The 24,823-nt window shown below is 39.5% G+C and overlaps 1 protein-coding gene across 11 annotated transcripts in view; it reads right to left on the bottom strand.

The window, feature by feature from the left end:
- LOC117423322 (rho guanine nucleotide exchange factor 4-like) overlaps positions 1–24,823 on the bottom strand; it is a 165,505-nt gene that overhangs the window by 36,512 nt on the left and 104,170 nt on the right. The window contains exon 1 of one of the 11 annotated variants that reach the window (XM_034928641.2): positions 24,049–24,121. The exons of 8 other annotated variants lie outside the window; for them this stretch is intronic. Coding sequence is in view for 1 of the 3 variants with exons in the window: in XM_034928634.2 (XP_034784525.1) it covers positions 19,838–20,030 (193 nt within the window). In the remaining 2 variants the exon portion in view is untranslated. Of the gene's footprint in view, positions 1–4,433; positions 4,439–19,837; positions 20,195–24,048; positions 24,122–24,823 lie in introns of those variants that run through there. 2 more of the 11 variants (XM_034928634.2, XM_034928642.2) reach the window with 2 other exon arrangements.

Genomic DNA, 24,823 nt, shown 5'->3' with positions numbered 1-24,823 from the left:
GACTTCTGAGTAACCCCATGAAGCTTTTTTTCTGAAACAGCACTATATCTCACATATTCCATGACAGCATGATATATTAGCCAACCAATTTGTGTTATCATAGGCATAAGCCATACATGCAACAGGAAAAATGTTTTATCCTAAACTCTATTAACTGGTAGCTTGATTCATTTTTTATGAACATTGACTTTGAGGCAAAGAAGGTATGAATGAGCAATAACCTGTTTCTGAATTGATTCACTTATGGCCATTTTCAACACATTACTCAATGCCTATTATATGCACAAATATAGTCTAGAAATACACCATGCATCGCCCTGCTACTGATGTTCACTGAAATATGTGCTGACAAATCCTGGCCTTACGCTCTTCAAAAAAGACCCATAACAAAAGCACCAATTAGAAAAAAGACAATCCCCTTTTTTGTTTCCTATTTGACTGGAGTTGAAGGTTTTTGGTATAACCTCCTTTTGATGCATGTAACAGCAGGCACGTCTTTTTTCTGTACCAGAGCAGCATGGTGGCAAACAGCTTACAAGGGGGGAGGAAGCTTATTTAACACCGGTGGGAGTTAACAAACTGGACTGTCATCATTATCTGATGAAATACGTGGAAGATTAGGCTGAACTGGGGAATATTGTATAAACCACTATTTAACTGGGAAATTGAAGCTGATTGTGGAACACTGGAGCTTTTATGTGATTGTTATAAGATTTAACAATGATTGTTTTCCCGAGTGAAAACACCACAGAAGTCATGAAACACAGTGTACCACTGGAAGGTATCCAGACTGAAAAGTAAAGGCAAATCTACAAATGACTGAATTTAGATATGCTGTGGCTAATTAATACATTTGAAATAATGACATACTGGTAAGGTACTGACCAGTGCATAGAGAGTTTCTATTTACTGCTTTTAGTACTGAGACTAAAATGTATTTTGCTTTCCATTACTCTGAGCTTTGAGAAGGCTCCACTTGAAAATCCTTCTTAAAAATGGTACAATGGAACAACAAAATAGCTTGTGGGTATTTTTCAATTTAACTGTAAGCTTTTTAAATACGTGAACCCAATTAATGTGATGAAAAAAATAACCTGATTTTATCTCATGACCCTAAAGGATTATTTTTGTTTACTGCTACCTACCCTCTACCCATCTCTCCACTACTTATGGTAAAACCTGCTAAATTAATGACAGGGTGATGAAAACACAGACAGTGGTAAAAGTGGCACAGTGATGGGCATGTCTGAGAATGAACTGGGACAGTTATGCCCTAACAGTTCACATGAAAACTAACAAGAGCCGTGGAGCCAGCAGAGCAGAGAGAGGGTGACAGCGAGAGAGAGGATAGAGAAAGAGACACTGGGGTCTATTTTAATGACATAATACCCAATATGCCCAATTTATAAACACTAATGGTTCGGATATAATTTCAATGTATTTATATCAAAGGTCAAGATTCAAACACGGGCAGGATTCATATGGATGTTTAGATCATTAGACACCTAAATAAATGTCATATAAAGTAGTCTGTGAATAATACAGAGGACATAATATTTCACACTGGTTAATTTTACTACTTAAGTACTGAATGGCAGCAGAATGTACAATGTGTATTACAAAGAACATTAGCAATAGTTTTGTAGTACTTTTTGGTACTGATCCTCAAAGCATAATAAAGAAGAAATAGAATTATCTATACTGTAAAACCAGTGTGTCCCAATTAAATTATCTGAATACTTAGCTTTATAATCAAAGGATGAACAGCCTGCCTGCCCCCCAGTTATTGATTATGCAGAAAGATTGATGGTCCTGGCTTTGTATTTGCCACACACAAATCCCTTCAGTTACAGAACATTGACTAACCACCCAAGCCAAATCCCCTTTCTTTATAGCTTTAGCTGTTTCATACTCGAACACTATTTAATACTGCGTGTCATTGTAATGCTGAGCGACAGTCTAGTACCAGTGTATTAGTAGGAAAAAACCCATAAACAGCAATGGCAAAACAATGAATTTGGGACAAAGAAAAGCACAGTGGTTCTGATGTGGTAACATCCCAATATTGCATTGGATTTCCAGTGTATATTGGTTGAAGTGCACACTGTAGAAGTGTATGGAAGATTACTTATTGTGTCAGCGAGCTGCAGACCTTAAAATAATTATACCTAACATTATGTTTGTCTCAAATGTGCACTTTTGAAAGAAACGTTATATCAATGTATTTTCATTTTAAAACATGATAGGTAGGACTCTGGGTAAATCAATCTCTGTTTGCAAGACATGATTTTAGAGTGTCTTGTACTTCCTGGGTCTCCCCACCCCTTCACTGTCCTCATTCCAGTCAATAACCAATCAGCTGCTTTCTCTAATGACTGACATGCTTTCAGTCAATAACATGCTTTGACCCAGTTGACACTGCTGTGGTGAAATGACCTAGGAAGTACAAACCATGAGAGACAGTGAGATAGTGGGATGCAGGTGTGTATGTTCCTACAGCTAAAACCACCTTTAGGGAATGTAAATCAATTAGACTAACAGGGTTTGTTAATACAAGGTAGAGGAGGGTGACTTCAGCTTTAAGTAGTTGTTCAGCCAGAAATAGAAGAGATGGATGACAATCAGCATTAACTCACATCTTGGACCTTCATTCATTTCAGTATCACTATGCTAAAATGAATGGAAAACCGTGAGCTTACGGAACCCAAGATCTGACGTCACCAGTTTTACTTTCTTAAACATATTTCCGATACACTACCCTCCACACTGTAAAATGTACTGTAAACTGTGCGTGCATGTAACAGGCTCAGCAGATCTTCCAGGATGAAGGTTTGCTTCAAACTCCCCTGCAGTGACATCCTGTCATCGCCTGCTCTTGGGTAAGCAGGGAATCCAGTGCATACTGTCTTTTCTCATCAATTATAAAAGGACTTGAGAACCACCCCATTACAACAGGCAGCCATGCCCCACAAAGGCATGCAAACTAAGTGCAGTTCACATCATGAGGTTATGTCACATAATATAGTTAAATAGTCTACTGATCTGGAGGTAAAGTTTTCTGTACTAGGAGAAACCATCAGTGCACTATAGGCTGAGGGTAATACAATTATGAGAAGAAATGTATATGAATAAATTCTAAAGTGCAGGAAAAAAATAGCTGGGTAAAATTAACATTGCGGGTAGGGCAGGTTACAGCAGCCCAACACATTTTTTATTATCTTTATTTTATAAAGCACATTAAATTGGTGATTGGGAGTGCTGCTTTGATTAATATGTGACTCATACATGAGCCTACTGCAGATGCCTCCCAGTCAAGCAATACCAGATTGTCAACAGCAATAGATCTGGCAACAGCAAAAGCTTTCTTACCACAAGGCATAAATTATGCATAAGCAGGTCATAATGATACAAGCAAAATGTGAAGGATGACATACAAACAGAATAATGACGTCTTATTAAATAAATGTAAACTTTTGTTTTGTTTTACTTTTTACATTTTAATTGTCACCTTTAAGACATTTGTTAGGGAACTTATCTGTGACTTATCCAAGTTTATTATTGACATAGTTATTGGAAACCATTCAAATATATTCTAACTAAACCTATTCTGAAGAGGCATCAATAATAATAAAAAAGACAACATGAACTGTATTACCTGAAGCAAGCACAGTTGTCATTGTGTACTTGCATAAACAATGCACAAATGAGGGTCCGAACCCCAGTGGCCTACAGTATGACTCAGGTGGATGCATGCATGACTGTTAAATTGTGCCTGTTATCAGACTTAAAGTATGTGCACTGGTTTCCACATACATCTCATGTGACACATGTAATGTAGGGGATATTAAAAGTATTTGAAAGGCGGCAACCCTATCTGTAAATTATTCCGCTAGGGTTTCTTCGGAATATTACAATAGTATTAAAATGGTGAAAAAGTGATACAGTGCTTACATCCCATACATTCTCTCCCATACATCCCTCCTCATACATTCCCCTTACTCTCCAATTACATGCAGTACTCTTAAGCCCCTTTTACACTGGCATGCTCTACCCGGGTCAGGACCTGGTGTCATGCACTGATGCTTCCATCCAAGCTTCAGCCCAAATGTTGAACCGGCGGCCCAAATGTTGATTTCTACATCCCTGCTGCAGTCTGGCTCATGCTGTGTTTCAGTCAACAGAAATATGGCTAAACAGAATAAAAAGAAATGCTCCTTGCGGAAGTGAAACCGTCACGCAGGCATGGCTGTTTGTTATTGCGTGAGCTCATGAATGGCCATCAAGCATTTTGTCTCACTCAACCCAGGTCAAAGCTTGTCAACCCACATCCTGAGGTGGATCGCTGTGACCTGGATTAACTTGAGTACGAGCCAGGTACATGGTTTCACACTATGCGGGATTGTGACCCGGTTAGCCAGGACTCGGGTCCGGACCCGGGTAGGAGTGCCAGTGTGAAAGGGGCTTTAGACACAAAGGTCATCTCTCCGTACTTCAATGAGCTGCAATCCCAGTGTGCATTGGGAGTAAGTGTTAGTGACACAAATCTGCACTCTGATGACATCTCATTAACAACAGGCAGGACACACATCAGGGAATCACCTAATGACTGAGTTCTCAATTTGACTATTAATTTATTGTACACAATCCTATTTCTTTCCTGATCGACTTTAATTGCAAACTGGGGCTCGGCCTGCTCAAAAAGTGATTTATGACACGTTTACAAGAAACAAAAGGAGTGTTTAATTATTAGGCATGACAGATTATTATGTTTTCATTAGTGTCGGTATGCAAAGCAGTCTGATTCAGAATGGAGATCCCGGAGCTCAGCAGTCTGTTTAAACTGGGGGATGGATGTGCTCAGGAAGGAAACAGATACACTAGTAGACACAGTTGTGCACATTTTCCATTACCCCCTCACAGACTCCTTCAATGTTGCTATGCTGAACTGATGCTATACAGTGTAGATACCCAAATAGCTCTGAGTCAGTTACTGGCAACAAGAACTCCACTGTTACATATTATTATTATTATTTGTTTATTTAGCAGACGCCTTTATCCAAGGCGACTTACAGAGACTAGGGTGTGTGAACTATGCATCAGCTGCAGAGTCACTTACAATTACGTCTCACCTGAAAGACAAGGAGGTTGACTTGCTCAGGGTCATACAGTGAGTCAGTGAGTGAGTGAGCCGGGATTTGAACCGGGGACCTCCTGGTTATAAGCCCTTTTCTTTAACCACTGAAACACACATCCAATGTGCAGTCCAGTGGTCAATGTGTGCTGTACAGGGTGCCAGTGTTTATAAGACTGACACTGAGGCATGGCTGACTGCAAAGTTTCTCACAGCGAGGTCATAGGAGGTTAAGTGACTTGCTCTGAGTCAGTGGTTGAGGTGGGATTTGAACCGGGGACCTCCTGGTTACAAGCCCTTTTCTTTAACCACTGGACCACACAGCCTACATAGAGGAGAAGGACCTCTGCCAGCAAGTCTGCCCATTGCAACTCAGCAGGAAGTACAGCTTAGCAGGATTGGAGGTAATGTTCTGAAGCCCCCATGCTTACAATGAATAAATGCTTCAGTGTGAAGACATCATCAAAAAAGACACTACAGAACACTGCTGTGATTAAGAACGAGGTCTTTGTCATTCTACACAGCACAGTGATTTCAATGACTTTAGACTAGCCAGTATACAAGCCTGAAACAGAAATCAGGGGTTCTGATATTAAGATGCATTTACTGTAGTGTTTTAGCATAAAAAAGAGAAACACCACAGAGGAAAGGTACGTTTCCATGATATCCCTAAGAAACGTTCATGATTTTCATGCTTTTTTTAATTACTATACTTTTTGTGTTCTATCTGACAGTAATTTACCATATTCTCACTGTACTTCACTACACTGTGTTTTATTTTCCATGCTTTACCTCAGTAACTTGTTATAAGCAAATATGGCTCTTGCCTGCTTGGTTCTTAAAACAATACATATGTGACAATTCCCTAACCCAGTTATAGCATTCACCTTTACTTTATTAATATTTAAACTCTAAAAACTGGGTTGCAGGGTATTTTAACAATTAACCAAGCTACCTTTATATTCACTTATGTATTTTTATATTTTTAATAACCAAGCACTTTACTGGTCTGCTTCTGACTATGAAAGTTACTCACAGGTCATTTGAGTTGGAGATCTCTGTTGTAAATTCTGCAGGCCAGTAATAGTGTTTTTCCTGAACAAGAGATGAATTACACACAACCAGCATAAGCTGAGTGTTCTATGTCTGGCACTCAGACAGTATCTCTGTGCCAGGACAGGATTTATCTGTGGTCAAAACAAAAACAAAAAAGAAAACCTAACAAAAGCAGACAAACATTTGTTTTTATCTTGTGATGATTCGGTCTGGATTAGAGTGCATGACAATAAGGCATTTTTATTCAATTTTGATACATTAAAATAGAGGATTGGATATTCGTTTAAAGACAGCTGAAACTGTTCACATTACAACTGGCCTGATTAATAGCTGCCAAGTAAGCCAATATGGTGTTTTCAACTGACAGACACAAGGAGGTACTGAATAGCACAGACCTTATGAATAATTTACAGCCAACACAGTGTTATCTTCAAAGAAAGGACTTTTAAATATACAAAGGATATTTTCAGTGATAACCAACTACAGACAGTTAAAAACATAAGAAAATGCATGATCATAAGAAATGATTGTCCAGTTCCAAGTAGCTGATTGATCTCAACACTTTGTTAAGTTGGGTCTTAAAGGATCTCAACGATTCAGCATCAGCAACATGGCTAGGTCACCCATTCCATACTCTCACCACTAATGTTGTCCCTGAGCATTAGTTTTGCCTTCAATCCTGTATAGATAATTAAGCTTTTACATTATGAAACCAGTATAGATCATGTGCTGGAAATTTTGATCTGCCACTGCTTAGATCATTAAAATAGACCCCAATGTGTCTCACACGGGAATTCCTTTTAAATGAAATTACTAAAACCATAAAACCTATATATACGGCTGTGCTGTGTGCTTCAAATACAGTAAATATGTATACATAATAATTTCCATGGTTACTAAGACACCAAGAGCATATAAGAGTTCATAAAAAATATTGTTTGGTACATGTATATAATAACAGCAATAAATTCAAATTTTAAAATTACAATTTGTGAAATCTGCCACAGTATGGAGATACTTGGGTTTAAGGGTTAAAACCCCCAATTAAAAACAGATTTACTATTGTCAAATTAGGCTAACTGTCCCTTTAATAAGGCTCTCACTCACAAACAGTTGAGTGCAATAACACTGAAAAAAGGGCATGATAATAATACTACTAATAATAAGCAGCTGATATGATTAACTGATGAAGTCATGCCCCTGCAAATGACTTAATGATGCCATGCGGCTGACATTATTGAGCAATAATGTAGCCACACGGTGGCATTTCATCTCTAGCCTTCTATGTTGAGTTATGTGCTTTATCACTGTTTCCACCCAGGAGTCAGAATTTTTCCAATCCACTTCATGTGAGGAAACACAGATACGAAATGTGACGCGCACAGTGGCCCTTTATCTGCCTCTCTACAATACCACTGATGAAGCTGCTGTCTACTTTCAGCTGGAAGATTTTTTGATAAAGACCCATTTGGCCTATCACACTACAAACAATATTTTTTTATATTCAAAAGGTAACCATGAACTGCATTGTAAGTGCTGTATATGCAAGTCCATTTCAGTAGACCGAAACCATGATGCTGAAAGCAGCTGACAGAAAACACATTTAAAAATACATGCTTTTCATGATACTGGGCAATCCGTAGCCCAACATTAAACTCAAAATAAAGGCTGTTTTTTTATTATATTTATAATTCAAGATGTGTCATTTATCTATTGCACTTTGATTATTTTATATTAACATGTTTTTTTTTTAAAGAGCGTGTGCTAAGAAATAAATAAATAAATAATAAAAATGTGCGTAAAAAAATTGTGTTGTAATTGATCAATTAGTCCAATTGTTGTAGCTGAATACTTTATAAAGCTTCATTAAGAAGAATGAGAGGAGAGCTGGGAGGACGTTCAGGATAACGAGCAGTTCCTGTGAGTATGGATGGGAAGTGGCGTTAGGGTTTTTTGAGAAACTGCTACTTTGTGTGTGAAGTTTATGAACTGTAGCGTAGTACACTGGCAGTGGTGTGTATCCACATATAGCAATTGTAGCTCATGTGTTGCCGTTACTGCTACATTCTTAGCCCAGCACTGGCTCTGTCTGTAGTGAGAGGTGTAGGGGGAGATCTTGAATGGCTCCTATGTGATTATTTAGCCTGTAAAATGAAAATCCATCTCCTTTCTCTGATAGCTGTGAGAATGGGGTTATGTAGTCAATGGAATACGTGCCCGATGCTCGGTATCTGAACTCCATTGGAGGTGAGATTGAGGACTCGCTGGGTTTTGTTTAGTTGGAGCACTGAGTTATTTTGATTTGAATACATTTTGTTGACTGAGTCCTCAACCACATCTCCAATTCACCAATGCAATTAACTCTGGGTTGTTTTATTTTGCTTGTCCTCTACTTTTCTGGTGGTTCATGCATTGCTCTTTCCCAATAAAAGAACCTGTGCTGTTAAACTAGGGCAAAATTGGGAAACATTCCATTTGAGTTGTTTGTTTTTTTGTTTTTTTTATAGAGCTGGCGTAGTCAATGGTGGCTTAGCCTGAGCGTAGTTGCCCCTGCTGTAGCCATGCACACCATTTGACTGGTTTGGCTTCCCTGCCCCCGTTACACTTGTCCTCATAAATGTGTTAGAAAATGTGTTAAAACACAAAATATATATGAGAAGTTTGATGAATACAGAACATTAGTGCACGTTTCTTTTACAGCAGACTTCTTTCACTATGCAGCCAGATATCATAAACATATACCTCTAGTTTCCAGATTAGAAATGGTCATTTTGCTCTGCTATGCCAAACATGCTTAAATGGGCTTTTAATTTAGGACCTGCTCCATTAATTACAAGGTTTCTGGTGTCTCATTTCCATTGTTGTCTTGCCTTACAAAGATGCTGCATTTAGACTTGAGCAGTATTGAGGGCAGAATGGCAAGATGGAGGCTCAGTCTATGTCAGCCATTGACATAGAACACCTGTTCAAAGTATGTGGGATATACTGTATTACAACACATGTAAAACAGTGTGATTTGTAGTTTGTACTGTGGAATACTGCACGACCCCAGAACTTCTTTTAATACAGATCTATTGATGTTCTGTCAAAGGCCATGCTCCAACTATCACTGACTGGTCAAACAGCAGAATATGGCTTTTTCATTGGCTCAGCTATGTGCCCTTTTGACTGAAGAACCAGTGCATGAATGGAAATGTCTTTGTACAATTTTCCAACTGTCTGACAAGGTGTCAAACAAACAGATGCATTGTGCTGCTATACAGGTGCTTATCCTGTACAAAATATTTGAAATATTAAGTCTCAATGGAAACCCTGAGATACACAGACACTTTAATATTCAGCTAGAATTAGCCTGACAGCTCCTGTTCAACACAAAGGAGTCAAACAAACAGGAATTCACATCATCAATGGGAGGTATGCAGGGAATGCAACAGCTACATCTAAAGACGTATACTGAGGCAGCAGAGGGAAAACAGTTATATCACCAACCACTGGTATCTTAACCTAATCCTTAAATACATCTTCACCACAGTCATATACTTTTGAAAGGCATTCCAGTCAGATGGATTACTATTTTTCAGATCATGATTCATAGAAAAAGATTGCGTTGTCATAAGAATTCATTTTTAACAAAATACTTTGAATTAGTTGTTGTATTTTAAAATAACATTGCATAAACTAACACAGTGTATATGACAATGTATGAATCATCAGGTTAATACTGTAGAGCTTTGTTTTACATCATAGAGGTCCATTGCCTTGCTGGCAGTTGCTCTACAGAGAAACATGAGCTTATTGGCAAACTCCCCTTTGACTCCCTGTGGCAAAGTGCCCCGCCCCTGTGTGCATTTGTGTGATCTGTGTTGTATGTTGCGTGCGTGTGTGTGTTAATGTTGGTGTATAGATTGGTACACGGGATATAAACGGGTCTGTGTTTCACGTATATTTAAAGTGTAGATTTGTATTTAGGCACGAGGAGAGCACAAATCACTTCACGTGCTGGTTAAATGTAATATGTGAGCACGGGGTTGCACAGAATTAATTCACGTGCTGGGATTCAAGTGAATAATTAATTAGTAATTGAATCCCAGCACAACAGTATAAATAGGCACATTTTTAGTCACTCGTGGTTGGTGTTCGGTGAGTGGAGAACGGGAGAGAGAGAAGGAGAAAAGAAAGTCTAAAGTAAAGTAATTAGTGTTATCTGCTCACCGTGTTTGTCCGTTTGTCTGTTCACTGTTTAGTCCGTTTTGTTTATATGTTTCTTTTGGCGTCAAGTGCCGTGTCCTGTTTTTTGTACTGTTAAACCCTTTTATTTGTTAAATAAACGCTGAGTGCAGCCATTGCACTCAGCTCCTCATCACCACCGTCTCTGTCTGTGTATTCCTGTCTGGTCTGACGCCACCCACTCTGGCCGTCTTTGTGACACGTGGTGTCATCGTGGGATAACAGCGCCTCCAAGCGTCAGACCAGGAGAGGGGGTTTTGTGTTTAAAAAAAAAAAAAAAAAAAAAAAAAAAAAACCACAGGACTGGTTTCAAAAAAAAAAAAAAGTGAAAATGGAAGGCTGGAGAGACGGCTGCCGGGACCTGGAGGACCTCCTCGGGGGCCTCGAGGACCAAGGCTGGTGCATGGCCTGTGGAGTCTACGGACACACGGTGGCGATCTGCCCCTTCCAAGGTGAGGAGGAGGAGGAACCGGATAAAGAGGTGAAGGACAGGGAGGAGGAGTGCCGCCTAAGGGCCAGGCATCCACGGCGATGTAACAAGCCATCGCCGGGGTGCCTCCTCTGCGACCAGGATCACCTGTTCGCCCACTGTCCCTTCCGCAGCTATGGGGAGGAGCCTGAGCGTCCACAGACCAAGCGGGAGGAGCCTGAGCGTCCACAGCCCAAATGGGAGGAGCCTGAGCGTCCACAGCCCAAATGGGAGGAGCCCGAACGTCCTACGCCTGAGTGGGAGGAGCCCGAACGTCCTACGCCTGAGTGGGAGGAGCCCGAACGTCCTACGCCTGAGTGGGAGGAGCCCGAACGTCCTACGCCTGAGTGGGAGGAGCCCGAACGTCCTACGCCTGAGTGGGAGGAGCCCGAACGTCCTACGCCTGAGTGGGGGGAGCCCGAACGTCCACAGCCCAAGAGGGGGGAGTCGGTGCGTCCACAGCCCAAGAGGGGGGAGTCGGTGCGTCCACAGCCCAAAAGGGAGGAGTCGGTGCGTCCACAGCCCAAAAGGGAGGAGTCGGTGCGTCCACAGCCCAAAAGGGAGGAGTCGGTGCGTCCACAGCCCAAAGGGAGGCAAGTCGGGGCTTCCACAGCCCTGGGACCCAAGCCACCAGCAGAGGGAAAATGCCTGCTGGTTCAGCCCCAAGGGCCGGAAGGGGAGGAGTTACAGGCCCAACCCCCTGGAAATTTTTGGGGGGGAGAGGGGCAGGAGGCTGGTGTCCCCCAGCAGCCTCTATTCATGCTGCTGAAGGCAGCACGGCGCGCACCAGCCCAGCCGCCACAGCGGAGGGAGCCAGCGCCGCCAGGAGCAGAGGAGCTGCCTCTGCCTCCGCCACCTCCACCGCTTCCTCCACTAGGAGCAGAGGAGCAGGAGCTGCCTCTGCCTCCACCACCACCAGGAGCAGAGGAGCAGGAGCTGCCTCTGCCTCCGCCACCTCCACCGCTTCCTCCACTAGGAGCAGAGGAGCAGGAGCTGCCTCTGCCTCCACCACCGCCAGGAGCAGAGGAGCAGGAGCTGCCTCTGCCTCCACCACTTCCAGGAGCAGAGGAGCAGGAGCTGCCTCTGCCTCCACCACCTCCAGGAGCAGAGGAGCAGGAGCTGCCTCTGCCTCCACCACCTCCAGGAGCAGAGGAGCAGGAGCTGCCTCTGCCTCCACCACCTCCAGGAGCAGAGGAGCTGGAGCTGCCTCTGCCTCCACCACCGCCAGGAGCAGAGGAGCTGGAGCTGCCTCTGCCTCCACCACCTCCAGGAGCAGAGGAGCTGGAGCTGCCTCTGCCTCCACCACCGCCAGGAGCAGAGGAGCTGGAGCTGCCTCTGCCTCCGCCACCGCCCGGAGCAGAGGAGCAGGAGCTGCCTCTGCTGCCCGTACCTCCGCAGGGAGTACGGTGGCCGGAGCCCCAGAAAGGGGAGCTGCCGGCCACGAAGAAGGGGGACGAGGTCTGGAGACCACTTTCCCCAGCAGCAGTTTCGCTGCAGGAGTTCTTGTGGCCGGAGCCCCACAGGAGGGAGCTGCCGGCTACGAAGAAGGGGGAGGTCGGGGGACCACCTGCCCCCGCAGCTTTTTCGCTGCAGGATGGGACCAACAGGCTGTCAGCCGTGCCACTACCGGCAGGGGTGCTGACAGCATTGCCAGCCAAGGGCCCACTGAAGCCTCCCTTCCCAGCCCGAGACTTTGTTCTGGACTGCTGGGTTTTTAAGGGGGGAGGTGGCCGTTGAGGCCATGTGTGCTGCGCACAAGGGGGGGTATATGTGGCAAAGTGCCCCGCCCCTGTGTGCATTTGTGTGATCTGTGTTGTATGTTGCGTGCGTGTGTGTGTTAATGTTGGTGTATAGATTGGTACACGGGATATAAACGGGTCTGTGTTTCACGTATATTTAAAGTGTAGATTTGTATTTAGGCACGAGGAGAGCACAAATCACTTCACGTGCTGGTTAAATGTAATATGTGAGCACGGGGTTGCACAGAATTAATTCACGTGCTGGGATTCAAGTGAATAATTAATTAGTAATTGAATCCCAGCACAACAGTATAAATAGGCACATTTTTAGTCACTCGTGGTTGGTGTTCGGTGAGTGGAGAACGGGAGAGAGAGAAGGAGAAAAGAAAGTCTAAAGTAAAGTAATTAGTGTTATCTGCTCACCGTGTTTGTCCGTTTGTCTGTTCACTGTTTAGTCCGTTTTGTTTATATGTTTCTTTTGGCGTCAAGTGCCGTGTCCTGTTTTTTGTACTGTTAAACCCTTTTATTTGTTAAATAAACGCTGAGTGCAGCCATTGCACTCAGCTCCTCATCACCACCGTCTCTGTCTGTGTATTCCTGTCTGGTCTGACGCCACCCACTCTGGCCGTCTTTGTGACACTCCCCTTTGAGTGCTTAAACTGTTCTGAACCCCATAGCCTCCCCATACTGGATCTGACTGCTCCCCTCTGCTCAAAGAATCAGAAACTACTAGCTGTCAAACATAATAGATTTTCTCAACATCTGAATATATACTCCTAAAAGACTGAATATTTACGTAAAGTCCATGAGACTCAAACTAGGTTTAGCTACCTGGAGTGGTATTACAGTTATGCATTCATGATGTTCATTTATGGAGAACGAACCCAGCCTTTATTGTAATGGACTAGTAAGACTTCTACATCCTTTTGGGATCTTTGGCAGTGAATAATATTAATATTAAAAAAGATATGTATTAATTGATGAACCCACTGCATACCACATCAGCTCTAAGTGATCTAAATGGAATATTGAGTGCTAAATAATCACCTTGGTTATTAAGAGTGTTAGTGGTTTGTGTTTATTTTATACTTTAAAATTGATAAGGATAACTTACATTTATATGTATTTTCCTGCATAAGTATATGTTATCAGGAGCCTTCATTTTTGATACAACCACTCTTTCCACCTTCTACAATAGGCTCTCTAAAGCCATAACCTTAACCATTACCTTTTAGACTCAAAAGTGATAAAGGACCAAAAACAATGGCCAGTCAACAATGTACTGTTTACAGTATTACAAGACATTACAACTCTCTTGAAATGTATTTTTGTTTACGACTGTAAGTATAAAAAATAAATAATAATAATAATAATAGCTTGCGTTACTTCACTACCTGCTTAGTTTTCAACCATTAGCTTTGTCCTGTGTTTCTTAAACGCTAATTCTCTAACAATATGTGGCCGAGCTGTTGCTGTGATGACGTCACGGACCAGGAAGGAGTAACAGTAAACAAGGAATGGATGGTGGTGAAACTGAATGCTATGGCACTCAGCGTATTTATTAAATGATAAAACAAACAAAAGATTTAAACAAACAACAAACAAAAAGGTGCGTTGGCCAAACAAATAAACAAATAAGGTTTAACAGTTGTTTCTCCTCTCCTCTCCTCAAAAACCTGTCTCGCCTCTGACACTCTGCTCTAGCGCGGACAGCTGGAGGCTTTTATATTCTGGCCGAGGGGTTAACTAGCTGTTAATAATTTTATTACCCCTCGGCCACTGTCTGCACGAGTTTAGTAAGGATGCGTGACTGTCAGCTAGTTAAATAATCAGTAGCTGATCAGTCACACAATAACAAATACTCTGCGCTTTTATCCGCACCACAAACAATAATACAAATAATAACAACAGTGCACACACACACACATATATATATATATATATATATATATATATATATATATATATATATATATATATATATATGGGGCAGGACACTCCGCCACACCATAATAACCATCTCTGATGAAATACCTACCGTGTTTTGTTTTTGTTTTTTTTGCATGCTTTGATGATCTGCTTAGAACAGCAGCCAAGTTAGCTCTGGGGTATTTTGTTTTTTCTCATAAATGCGACCTATTTAAGTTTATTTTTCTGTTTACCATTGGAAATTCAGAAACATTGTTTCCTTTTATTTAGAAAGGACAGGCTGAGGGAAAATAGTTTATGAGATCATGCTTTTCCATATTTCACCTACTGAGCTTCTAAGCCAGGGGGCCTACATTTCTTGGCTCCAGGCCCCCCATGACATCCCTTACAACAGTTTACAATGGTAAATTTTCACAGTATTATTGCAGTTTTCTCATGCTTTTACCACAGTTTGCCATGGTTTGTCATGCTTTTAATATGTTTTACCATTCCTCTTTACAATGCTTACCTATGTTTAACAATGCATGTTTTGCTTTTACTATGGGAAACTTTTTATAAGGGATAAGGCATCCTGCTGAGGATGCCTGATCAAAAGGATCCAAAGAAATGTACAATCCAGTTCTCCTTACAATCACTAATGTTCCTTTTACATTCACTGTTTTGCTGCAGTTCTTGGCCAGTTCATAATTGAACATGAGAACGTGGAAAACCAGGTGCTGCGTGGTGTTCGGAGGGAGGTACAGTATATTATACAGTATACTACCTCTGGATGACACATTAACCTCTCTACTCAGTGGACAGTAAAGATCCGCTGGCACTGTTTTGAAGAAATGCTAATCCCAATGTCCTGGCTAAATCCCAATGTAATAAATCAATAAAACTCTGGCCTAACTAATTATCCAAATTCTGCACCACTGTTCCCAAGGTCACCACTGTCAATGAGAAAGTATTATTCCTTGTCTAGACCTAGTTAAACATGCATGTCACTGACATACAACCCCTGTCACGGATGTAAATACAGATGAACATGAAACATGAAAAAGCAGATCCCTATAACCTACATCTAAGTTTGTTAATGCACATCTGAGACATACAGACAACTGGACAGATGCCTCCATTTATACTACTCCCAGATTTGTATACTCTTAATAACTTGAATTAAAAATGTTCTAACCAAAGTTCATCACAAACTAATAAGCGCTTCTATAAATATACGTAAAAATGTAACAAACAGACAAAGACAGATGGACAAGACAGAAAACATGCAGTAATTTAACCGCAACTATAAGAACTACTATTGTAAGGCAAAACACAACAGCAACAACATTCCCTCACAGTCCAGCCAGCTGTAAAAAAAACCCCAAAAAACACCTGTAGCACCAGAATTTAGCACTCAGAATTCAGCAATGTGGAAAGATGCAACTGAGCTGGGAAATATACTGGGTATTCTGTCACACTGCCAAACCTTGAATTAAAAAACCTAGCTTACCCCCAACCCCGCTCTTTCTCTTACAGGTCAAATCAAATAAACACAGTGCTTTCTTCAGTTTTTGAATGTGACCTGTCACGCAACCTTTGTCCCCCATTCAAGGCTTAAAAAGGTCAGATAGGCAATTGTGAAAGCAATAGTAAATGTATACATTCCATTAGACAGACACAGCTTCCATAAACACACTCCTGTAGCCATAGTGTGTGTAATAGTTAAAACTACTGGGATATTGCCTAAGGCGTATTAATCTAAATGAAATACTGTCAGTATTTGCTATATACAGTGTATGGAGCTCAGACAATACTCAGCAGTACTGAAGTCTGTGCTCCCACCTCTTCACATGTGTGATAATCTGGTGGCTATAGATACATTTTGGTTGTGCATTAAAGGCGTGATGAACTATCAAAAGGGCAAAATGATGTCACTGCAGTTTCTCCGAGTAGGATTTTACTATGGTACACCACAAATAACTTCCAATACATTAGAGATACAATGGTTTAGTCACCCAGCAGTCGACTGTCATGCAATGATTATGATTTGTTTTGTTTGCCCAGCAAACCAAGAGTGCAAACCCCTTATTACTGCAATGTTGGAATGGTTTGTCATAATCTATTAAAGTCCATGTATTTATGCTTTCCAATTCAACTTTGGTTGAATGTTACTAATATTGAATTCAATGTTAATATGATTTCTAATATCAAATCTTTGGGACCCGTTACAGAATCAATTATTCTTGTGACATTTGATGTTGAAAGTCTGTATACAAATATTCCTCATTATGGTGGATTGCATGCTCTTGAACACTTCCTCCAAAAACAATGATCCTTTACCTTCTAATTCATGTATTTTGAGTTTGGCTGAATTGGTACTTTCTCATAATTATTTTGTTATTTAATTAGATTTTTTTTTCCTTCAAATTAAAGGAACTACCATGGGTGCGTCCATGGCACCAAATTATGCTCATTTGTATGTAGACTATTTAGAGGAACAATCCATTTTTGATCTGCAAATTACCCATTTTTTGCATAATATTTTACTTTGGAAAAGATACATAGACGATATATTTGTTTTGTGGAGAGGAGGTGGTTCAGGAGCTCTTAATATTCTGAATTCTTGCTGTGAACATTTAAGATTTTCCATACAATACAATCTTGAGCAAAGTAACTTCTTAGATTTATGGACTATTAAGGAAAACAATACATTATATACTAATTTGTACAAAAAGCCCACTGACTGTAATACTTTATTAACATCAGATAGATACCATCCTCTTCCGTTGAAAAACAGTTTACCCTATAGTCAATTCTGTAGAATTAAACACATTTGTCAACGAGACTGATTTTTCATCCAACCTTTCGGATATGAAAGAAATATTTTGGAAACAGCGATACAGGGAGAAATGTTGCTGCCCAAAAGATTTCTCAAAAATCAAGAAAATAGATTTTACAAGCTAAAGCTAAAACTAAGCACAATTCTGTCATTTTTTCCACTAAATATACAAAATGTTTTGAACAAATTAAAGGAATTTTACATAAATATTAGCACATTTTAAAATCGGACAGCAATTTGACACATCTGTTCTTGGATCCTCGTCGTGTTGTCTTTAAAAGAATTTTAGGGATCTTCTGGTTAAAACTGATTTGTCTCCCTCTCCTCAACAACTACTCTTAACACCTATACCAGATGGGAATTATAAATGTGGAGCATGTGCTCAATGTAAAAGCACTTTGAAATGCCATTCTTTCAAACACCAATTTACTGACAAAATGACTCCTAGTAAAGGTATAATCCACAAAGGGAGTGATATACTTGATCCAATGCCCTTGTGGTAAATCTTATGTCGGTAAAACTAAACGTGCTATTAAAACTAGAATAGCTGAACATTGTAGCACGATAAGATGTAAAAATGAAACCTATCCAGTTGCTGCCCATTTTATAGAAGCCATAATCTCTTAGATATTTTAGTATAGAAAAGGTTGAATTTTCAAGGAGGGGTGGTGATTTTGATACTTTTCTCTTAAAAAGAGAAGCTTTTTGGATTCATAATCTAAAAACTCTTATTCCTAATGATATGAATATTGATTTTGATCTTAGACCATTCCTTTAAATTATTATTATTACTATTATTGCTTTTCTTCTATGATCAATTTTAATTTATTTATTTTTTGGAATTTACAGATATGTGTTTAGAAATTTCAATAATAAAGATTATGCTTTTGTTAAATTGTTAATTTCATTTAGTTTAATTATTTTTTTAAAAGCTAATGATTAGGTGTTACAATTATCCATTATAAGGTATAATTGGTTATATATTTGCTTTGTCTTTTGCATTATTACTATTGATGAATTATGCAACATTATCCAAGTGATTCTATACTTATCTTGAATTAATAACTTGTTTCAATCTATTATGTCTTTATACAGCTTTCAATTATGAAGACTGATTGTGACTTCTTAATTCATCTGCTACTTTGTCTATAAAAAAAACACTCTATTAGTGGCTCTCTGTACCCTGATGAAGGCTTTGCAGCCGAAACGTTGGTTTCTTTCTCAATAAATTTTAAAACCTTAAGGAGTATGTTTGAGTGTGCAGCTTCCCTGTTTCTTTGCTGTCTGAAAGCCTGACACAAGCAATTAACATCATAATACAAAGTAAGGATCAATGTCCAACCAAATTCTGCATGCTTTCAAAAACGAAAAACTGTACAGTATTTGTTGTGCCATACTTTCAATGCAATCCTCCACTGTATAAAATCTCTGATAAAAACTAATTTAGGTGGCCCCCGGGGTGACTTGGCTGATCCAGTGTTACAAGCATCCATCATGCCCCAAAGCAAAACAACATGGAAAAACAGATGGACATCATTTGAAAGTAAGAAGGACCAAATAGGATGGTGTTTTATTGTACTACAGGACATATTTTCACTGGCTTATGGAAATATTCAGAATTTAGATTAAGGATAAAGAAGCATCGTTTAACATAATTAAATAATAATGCTTCAGCACTCCCATATTCGGCCCCCAATTCAGACCCCAATTTTAAATCAAAGGTAAACACACATTGTTCTACAGGGTCCCAGTTCCCACCTGAATAGTTTGTCAAACATCATCCCTCAGCAAACCATCAGACAGAGGATGGTAAAGGCTAACAATTTTGTTATTCCCCAAAAAAATACCATGCAGAGCTTCTTCCTTTACTGGCCTGCAGGGTTAGAGTCTGCAAGAATCTGAGTCACAGTGCCTCTGTAAAAGTGTGCATCTTAACCACTGTACAAAAGAGATACAATAAGAATAAGAACTACAGTTTGATTATTCAAGAAAGTTCAGCAGAAAAAAAAATAAACATAGTGTGCCATAAACAAGCCACTCTTAACTTATCTTTGAATTTCAGCAGTAGTGTATTTGTATTTATTTTATATTTTTAACTTCATTAAGTACTTTTCATTTTACCAAGTTAGCACTTCTGAAAATGATACTCAATGCCAAAGAGTACCAAGATCGATGAATACATACTGTACACCTATAACAGTTCTGCTTTCCTAACCGTTGCTTCTGAAACTGTACCAGTGTTTACTAAACCCTTTTATCACAATAAAATAAACCCTATAAAACCTGTCAAAAACATTAAAACACAACAAGCAGAGAAAAACCTGTATTCATTCCCTTCCACCTTCCAATGTCAGTCAGTCACTGAAAAGGACTAGCAGAGCCCATACAGATTCAAATGTTATCCCTTGTTGCTTATCGCTTCCCCATAAGGTCAGTAGGAGTAGCAGTAAAGGATGCTGGGCTCTTACCAGTAACAGAATGCAGGCTCTCCAGGCTCCAGTACCGGGACAGGACCCCCCTAATCCCCGCGACACCTCCTCCTCCTCCTCCCGCCCCGCTGCTGTCTGAGTCGGAGCTGGGGGACAGTCCTGAGCTGCCACTGCTGCTGCAGCTTCCTCCAGTGTGGGGACCGCTCCCCTCGGCACACTGCTGGGTCCTCATGCGTCCAGGGGAGATGCTTTTGTCTGTGGTGCTTTCTACAGCTATAGCAGGCAGGCTCCTCAGAGTGGTACCTGGTACAACTGTCTAGTGACTGGCTGGCTGACTGACTGACTGACTGACTGACTGGAGCTTAGTCTTCATTGCTCACCAGCTCTGCTGCCTTTCCTGTACACACACACATCACTGACATCACTGGGGCTCCTCTAAAGGGGGACTCACTCTCACTGCTTTGTCAATGAGCTGTGGGAATGAAAGCAGCGCCCCCCCCTGTTTACACCCCAACCCACTCAACAACAACATTAATAAAGCAAGGGCTGCCGAATAACAGGAGCTGAAATGTTATAACTCTTTTTCTTACTAACAGCTGGTAGTCTGGCTGGCAGCATTTCTGAGGAGCCCGATCATTTCCCTAACATTGTACAGTACAGTATAAATCATATTCATTTTAGTTTATATATATATCTGTGTGTTTAACAAACACTTTTCTTATTTAGTGAACTTGTGACTCAGATTGTGACTTATATATGAATTGCAAATGACTTGTTGACAAAAGCATTTGAAAATGTGTATATGGCTTCAAAATTATAAGGGAAATGCCTATTGTTATCACACATAGTTCCCTGAAAAAAGTGCAAATTGGGGCTATTTGCTGTGTTAGGCAAACACACTTCTAGTTCACTGTTTTCATGGGAAGAAATTGTTCTACCTCTTGCTGATGGTAACTGCTAATGAATGGGTTTCTGGTTAATGACAGGGAAACCACATCAATCTATTAGGATTTGGTGCCAGAAATAGTATCTTGGTATTTTGTAGTGTCGTGTAGTGGTACCCCAAATGTTATAGAACTACTGTGTGGGATACTTGTTTCCTACAGTAATTTACCTCAGAAAATGTGATTTCTGCAATGGTGGCTACACAGACTAGACTAGACCGACATTCTTGGAAGTCGTCATAGCTTTATTTAAAGCCTATATACTTTTTTGTTTTGCATTTAAGATGCTGTATAGCTTTTGTAACATTTTTTTTTACATATTATTTTTACTAGTGAAAATGTAATTTTCCTGATGCAGGAATATAGTATAAAGTTACAATGTATCATCCTAATTTAATAAGCAAGACATGTCTCATTAAATGTTGAAATATATTATTATTGAAACTCCTACACCTTACCTTCTCTTCTGCATTACGTTATTTCTAAAGTAATGATTTATGAAATGAAACAACTGATGGCATTGGTATATTATCTAGCAGACAGATCTGAGTACTGTATTAAATATGTAAGCGTTACACAATACAACTCATTGTGCATAAGGTCTGCGAAGCCTACGGTAATGAACTACTCCCACAAGCTGGTCTGAAAAATCATGCCATGGCGATTCAGGCTGCAGTGTGGGACCACTCAGCCAGCAGCAGCACAACAGGGCTTCTGCCTTATGCTATTCATTTCCAAGGTATCTATTCCTAATACTGCCATTGGAGATTTTGAAGTGCTATTGAACTTCCCATTTTGAAGTTTTACTGTGTATAAGACAACTGCATGACAGGGTGGTTCTACAGTTCCTTCTTGGTGTTCACCAAATGGAAGTTTCCCAAGTGGAAGTGGATTACTAAAATTAAGCTGAAATAAAACAGTAAGGGCCTTATTTTGAAGCAAGGGCAAAGGGGGATTTTCTGAAAAAAGACCAAAAGAAAAAGTATTGTAAAAAATATACTGTCAAACAAGCAAACTAGGAACAACTAAGTTGCAGAAGGGGTTAAGTGCTGAGGTGGTTCTTGTTTTTTAATGGTTAAATTGCTTTATTTCCTCTAAGAAAATGTGCTTTTGTGTTTGCACTTGCATCAACATAGGGCCCTATGTATTTTGATAATACACTCGCTATTTGCTGCTGCTTCCTTGTGAGGTTTATTTATTTTTGTAGCTTCATTTTAAAATAAATCCAGTACAGTTTAAGTCATGAAATTTGTCTGGGAAACTACAAAGACACAATAGGCAATACACAGTAGAAACAATACAAAATGAGTTTAATTATAACAATAAAAAAGACACTGGTAGATATAAACTAAATTTAGCTATATCCTCATGGTCTTTTACTTCTTGACATTCTGCTCTGCATTCCTGCCAAGGGTTTGTCCTAGATGAGATGGTGTTTTTCCCAGTCATAGACCAGTGAAAATACTGCACTACCCAACAGCTGTAGTAGACTTGGAACAAGAGAGCTATACAGTAAGCAGTGGGTGAAGGGCAGTGCTTGATATTAACTGGCTTGGATCTTACATTCTTGAAACCTCCCACACTTGCTTATAAAGACACTTTCCAGCCAGGAAAAATAACACAAACCATGCACCATCAAAACACTGGGCAAATACCTTAAATTCCGATCACTGACCAGCACTGAATCAAATCCTCTGAAATCTTCTCTACAATCTGTTGTTAAAGACAACCTGATAACATCACTGATGCAGTAGTTCTAAACATAACATACTGGTATAGTGTACTCTAATATGTATGTATGAACCACTCTGTATTACAATGCCTCTGGCTAAATAATTCCAGACTTATTTTCAAATATTTCCAATTTTTTAAAGGAGAAAAAATCATGTTAATCTTACTAAATAAGATTCAAAACAGATCGAGAGTGCTTAAGAGGACTCAAAATATACAACTGCTGTTTGCTTCTAGTATTGTAAAATGAACAGGCGTTTGACCTCTTTAAAAAAAAAAAGGAGTTTATTAAAGACTGGAATAAATGCTTTTAAAATGTAGCCCTTTAAATGTCTATTCCTTTTAGTATTATAACATGAGTTACAGGTAAGTCACTGAACCTTGTTATTAAAGGTGTTTACTTAAACAATGTTAATACCCTTTGAAAGATCTCCCATAGTAAAAGTTCAGAAAAATGCAATAAAGCATAGTGAAAGCATGGTAAAGTAAAGGCAAGTATTGTAAAGACCAGCGTGGTATGGTAAAACATAAAGTATTGTAAAGACCAGCGTGGTATGGTAAAACATATTAAAAAATACTGTTGTAAACTTTTAGAAGGGAACACAAAGGGTAACTTATAATTCTGAACCTACTGTAAATTTGAAGAAATGTTGCCCCACACATCAGGGTACAGTATATTCAATTGATCTGCTCCAAAATTATTAATACAGTCAAACCTACTTCATATTATCCTCCACTCATTATCACCATATTGAAATGCCCCAGCCAGAATATAACAGGAGTTAATTGAGACAAGTTCCTGATAATATCACTTTGGCTATTTGCAGCTAATTTCCACCCCACTCAATGTACCTTTAAGAAATAAAAGCAAACATGTAAGTTGCTGTACAGAATTGTTCTGCCATCTGAAGTACAGTAGCACAATATAGCATACAAAACAATGTATGTTTATAGCCTCCATATGTTTTTTTTTTTAATTATTACAATGTACAGTGTATAGTGTAGTAGACTGTATATGGCAAATACATTGTATTTATTGGAATTAATGTAATACCTAACAATATAGAAATATTTGCTATCTCAACACAATAGCAACTATGAAGTGTAAAAATTGCTTCTTAAAAATAAAGGTAAATCACAGTAAATCTGTCTTTCCTTAACTAAGTGGTCACCTGACCTCACCAGCTACTAAGCAGTCACCTGTCCTAAGCAGTCACCTGTCCTAAGCAGTCACCTGTCCTAAGCAGTCACCTGTCCTAAGCAGTCACAAATGCCCAGTCCCTTTGGGGACTAGGTTTCTCTGTACAGGTGCAATAGGTTTTACACAATCTTTAACAATATAATAATTTTAAATTCAATGCAGTATGGTAAAGCAAATACATTTAATTACTTTATTTTCTTGTTCTATTTATAACATAAAATATGTTCAATACGTTTTTTTAAGTGGTTTGTTAGGCTCATGATTTATTCAATAACAGTGCCGTGTTTTTTTTTACTTTTCAGAATACATAAACCAGACAGTCCCCAGTAAATTAGGAAATATAATTCTCTGATGAAAATAAAGTGATCACTTACCTCCAATACAAAGCCACCATAGCTGTGTTTGTAAATACTGTGCATGTTGAGTCAGAATGGTACTGCAATTCCTTCAAACGATATTAACATAAAGATGCAAAAGGAATGTTCAAGACATTCCAAATGTTTTATTCATGGTTCGTCCAATAAAGTCTGCTTCGTGTGGGCGAGGCTTTATTCAGGGCAATGAATGTTTTCTTTCTATTCTGGCAATTACAACTGCATCAGATACAGTACTCAAGCTTGGCTGAAAACAGTTTATTAAATTATATATAAACAAAATGTATCTCGAAACTTTGTCAAGTGATTCTGCCTCAACAACAAGACGAGGTAAGCCATTCCATACCTTCACCACTCTCTATGTGAAGAAGTGTCTATCCCTCTATACTAAGTCTATCTCCACTTAATTTCCAACTGGCCTCTGGTCCTGGTTTCTCTGCTGCGCTTAAAGTATTAGTTAGGGTTAACTTTGTCAAGTACTTTAAAGATTTTAAAGACTTCAATCAAGTCCACCTAATTCTTCTTTCATAGTATCCCATACTGTTATTTATGTAAAATGCTAGAACAAAAACATAAAGATAATTTCTATGAATTTCATCTTGTTCCACTTGAATTTTGAACCTGCGACATTCTATTGTAATTCATATACATTTCCGGCCATTATTAAAATGTGTTACATAATACAGCAATACTACCTGTATGACTGTACCAACAATGCACAAACTGCATACACTCTGAGCTGTATATGAACTGGCTTGTGGCTCATCACTTGTCT

This window comes from Acipenser ruthenus, chromosome 17 (assembly GCF_902713425.1).
Source record: "Acipenser ruthenus chromosome 17, fAciRut3.2 maternal haplotype, whole genome shotgun sequence".
Taxonomy (NCBI): domain Eukaryota; kingdom Metazoa; phylum Chordata; class Actinopteri; order Acipenseriformes; family Acipenseridae; genus Acipenser; species Acipenser ruthenus.
Note: the sequence above shows the minus strand (reverse complement) of the source record. Positions and strands in the feature narration are given on the sequence as shown.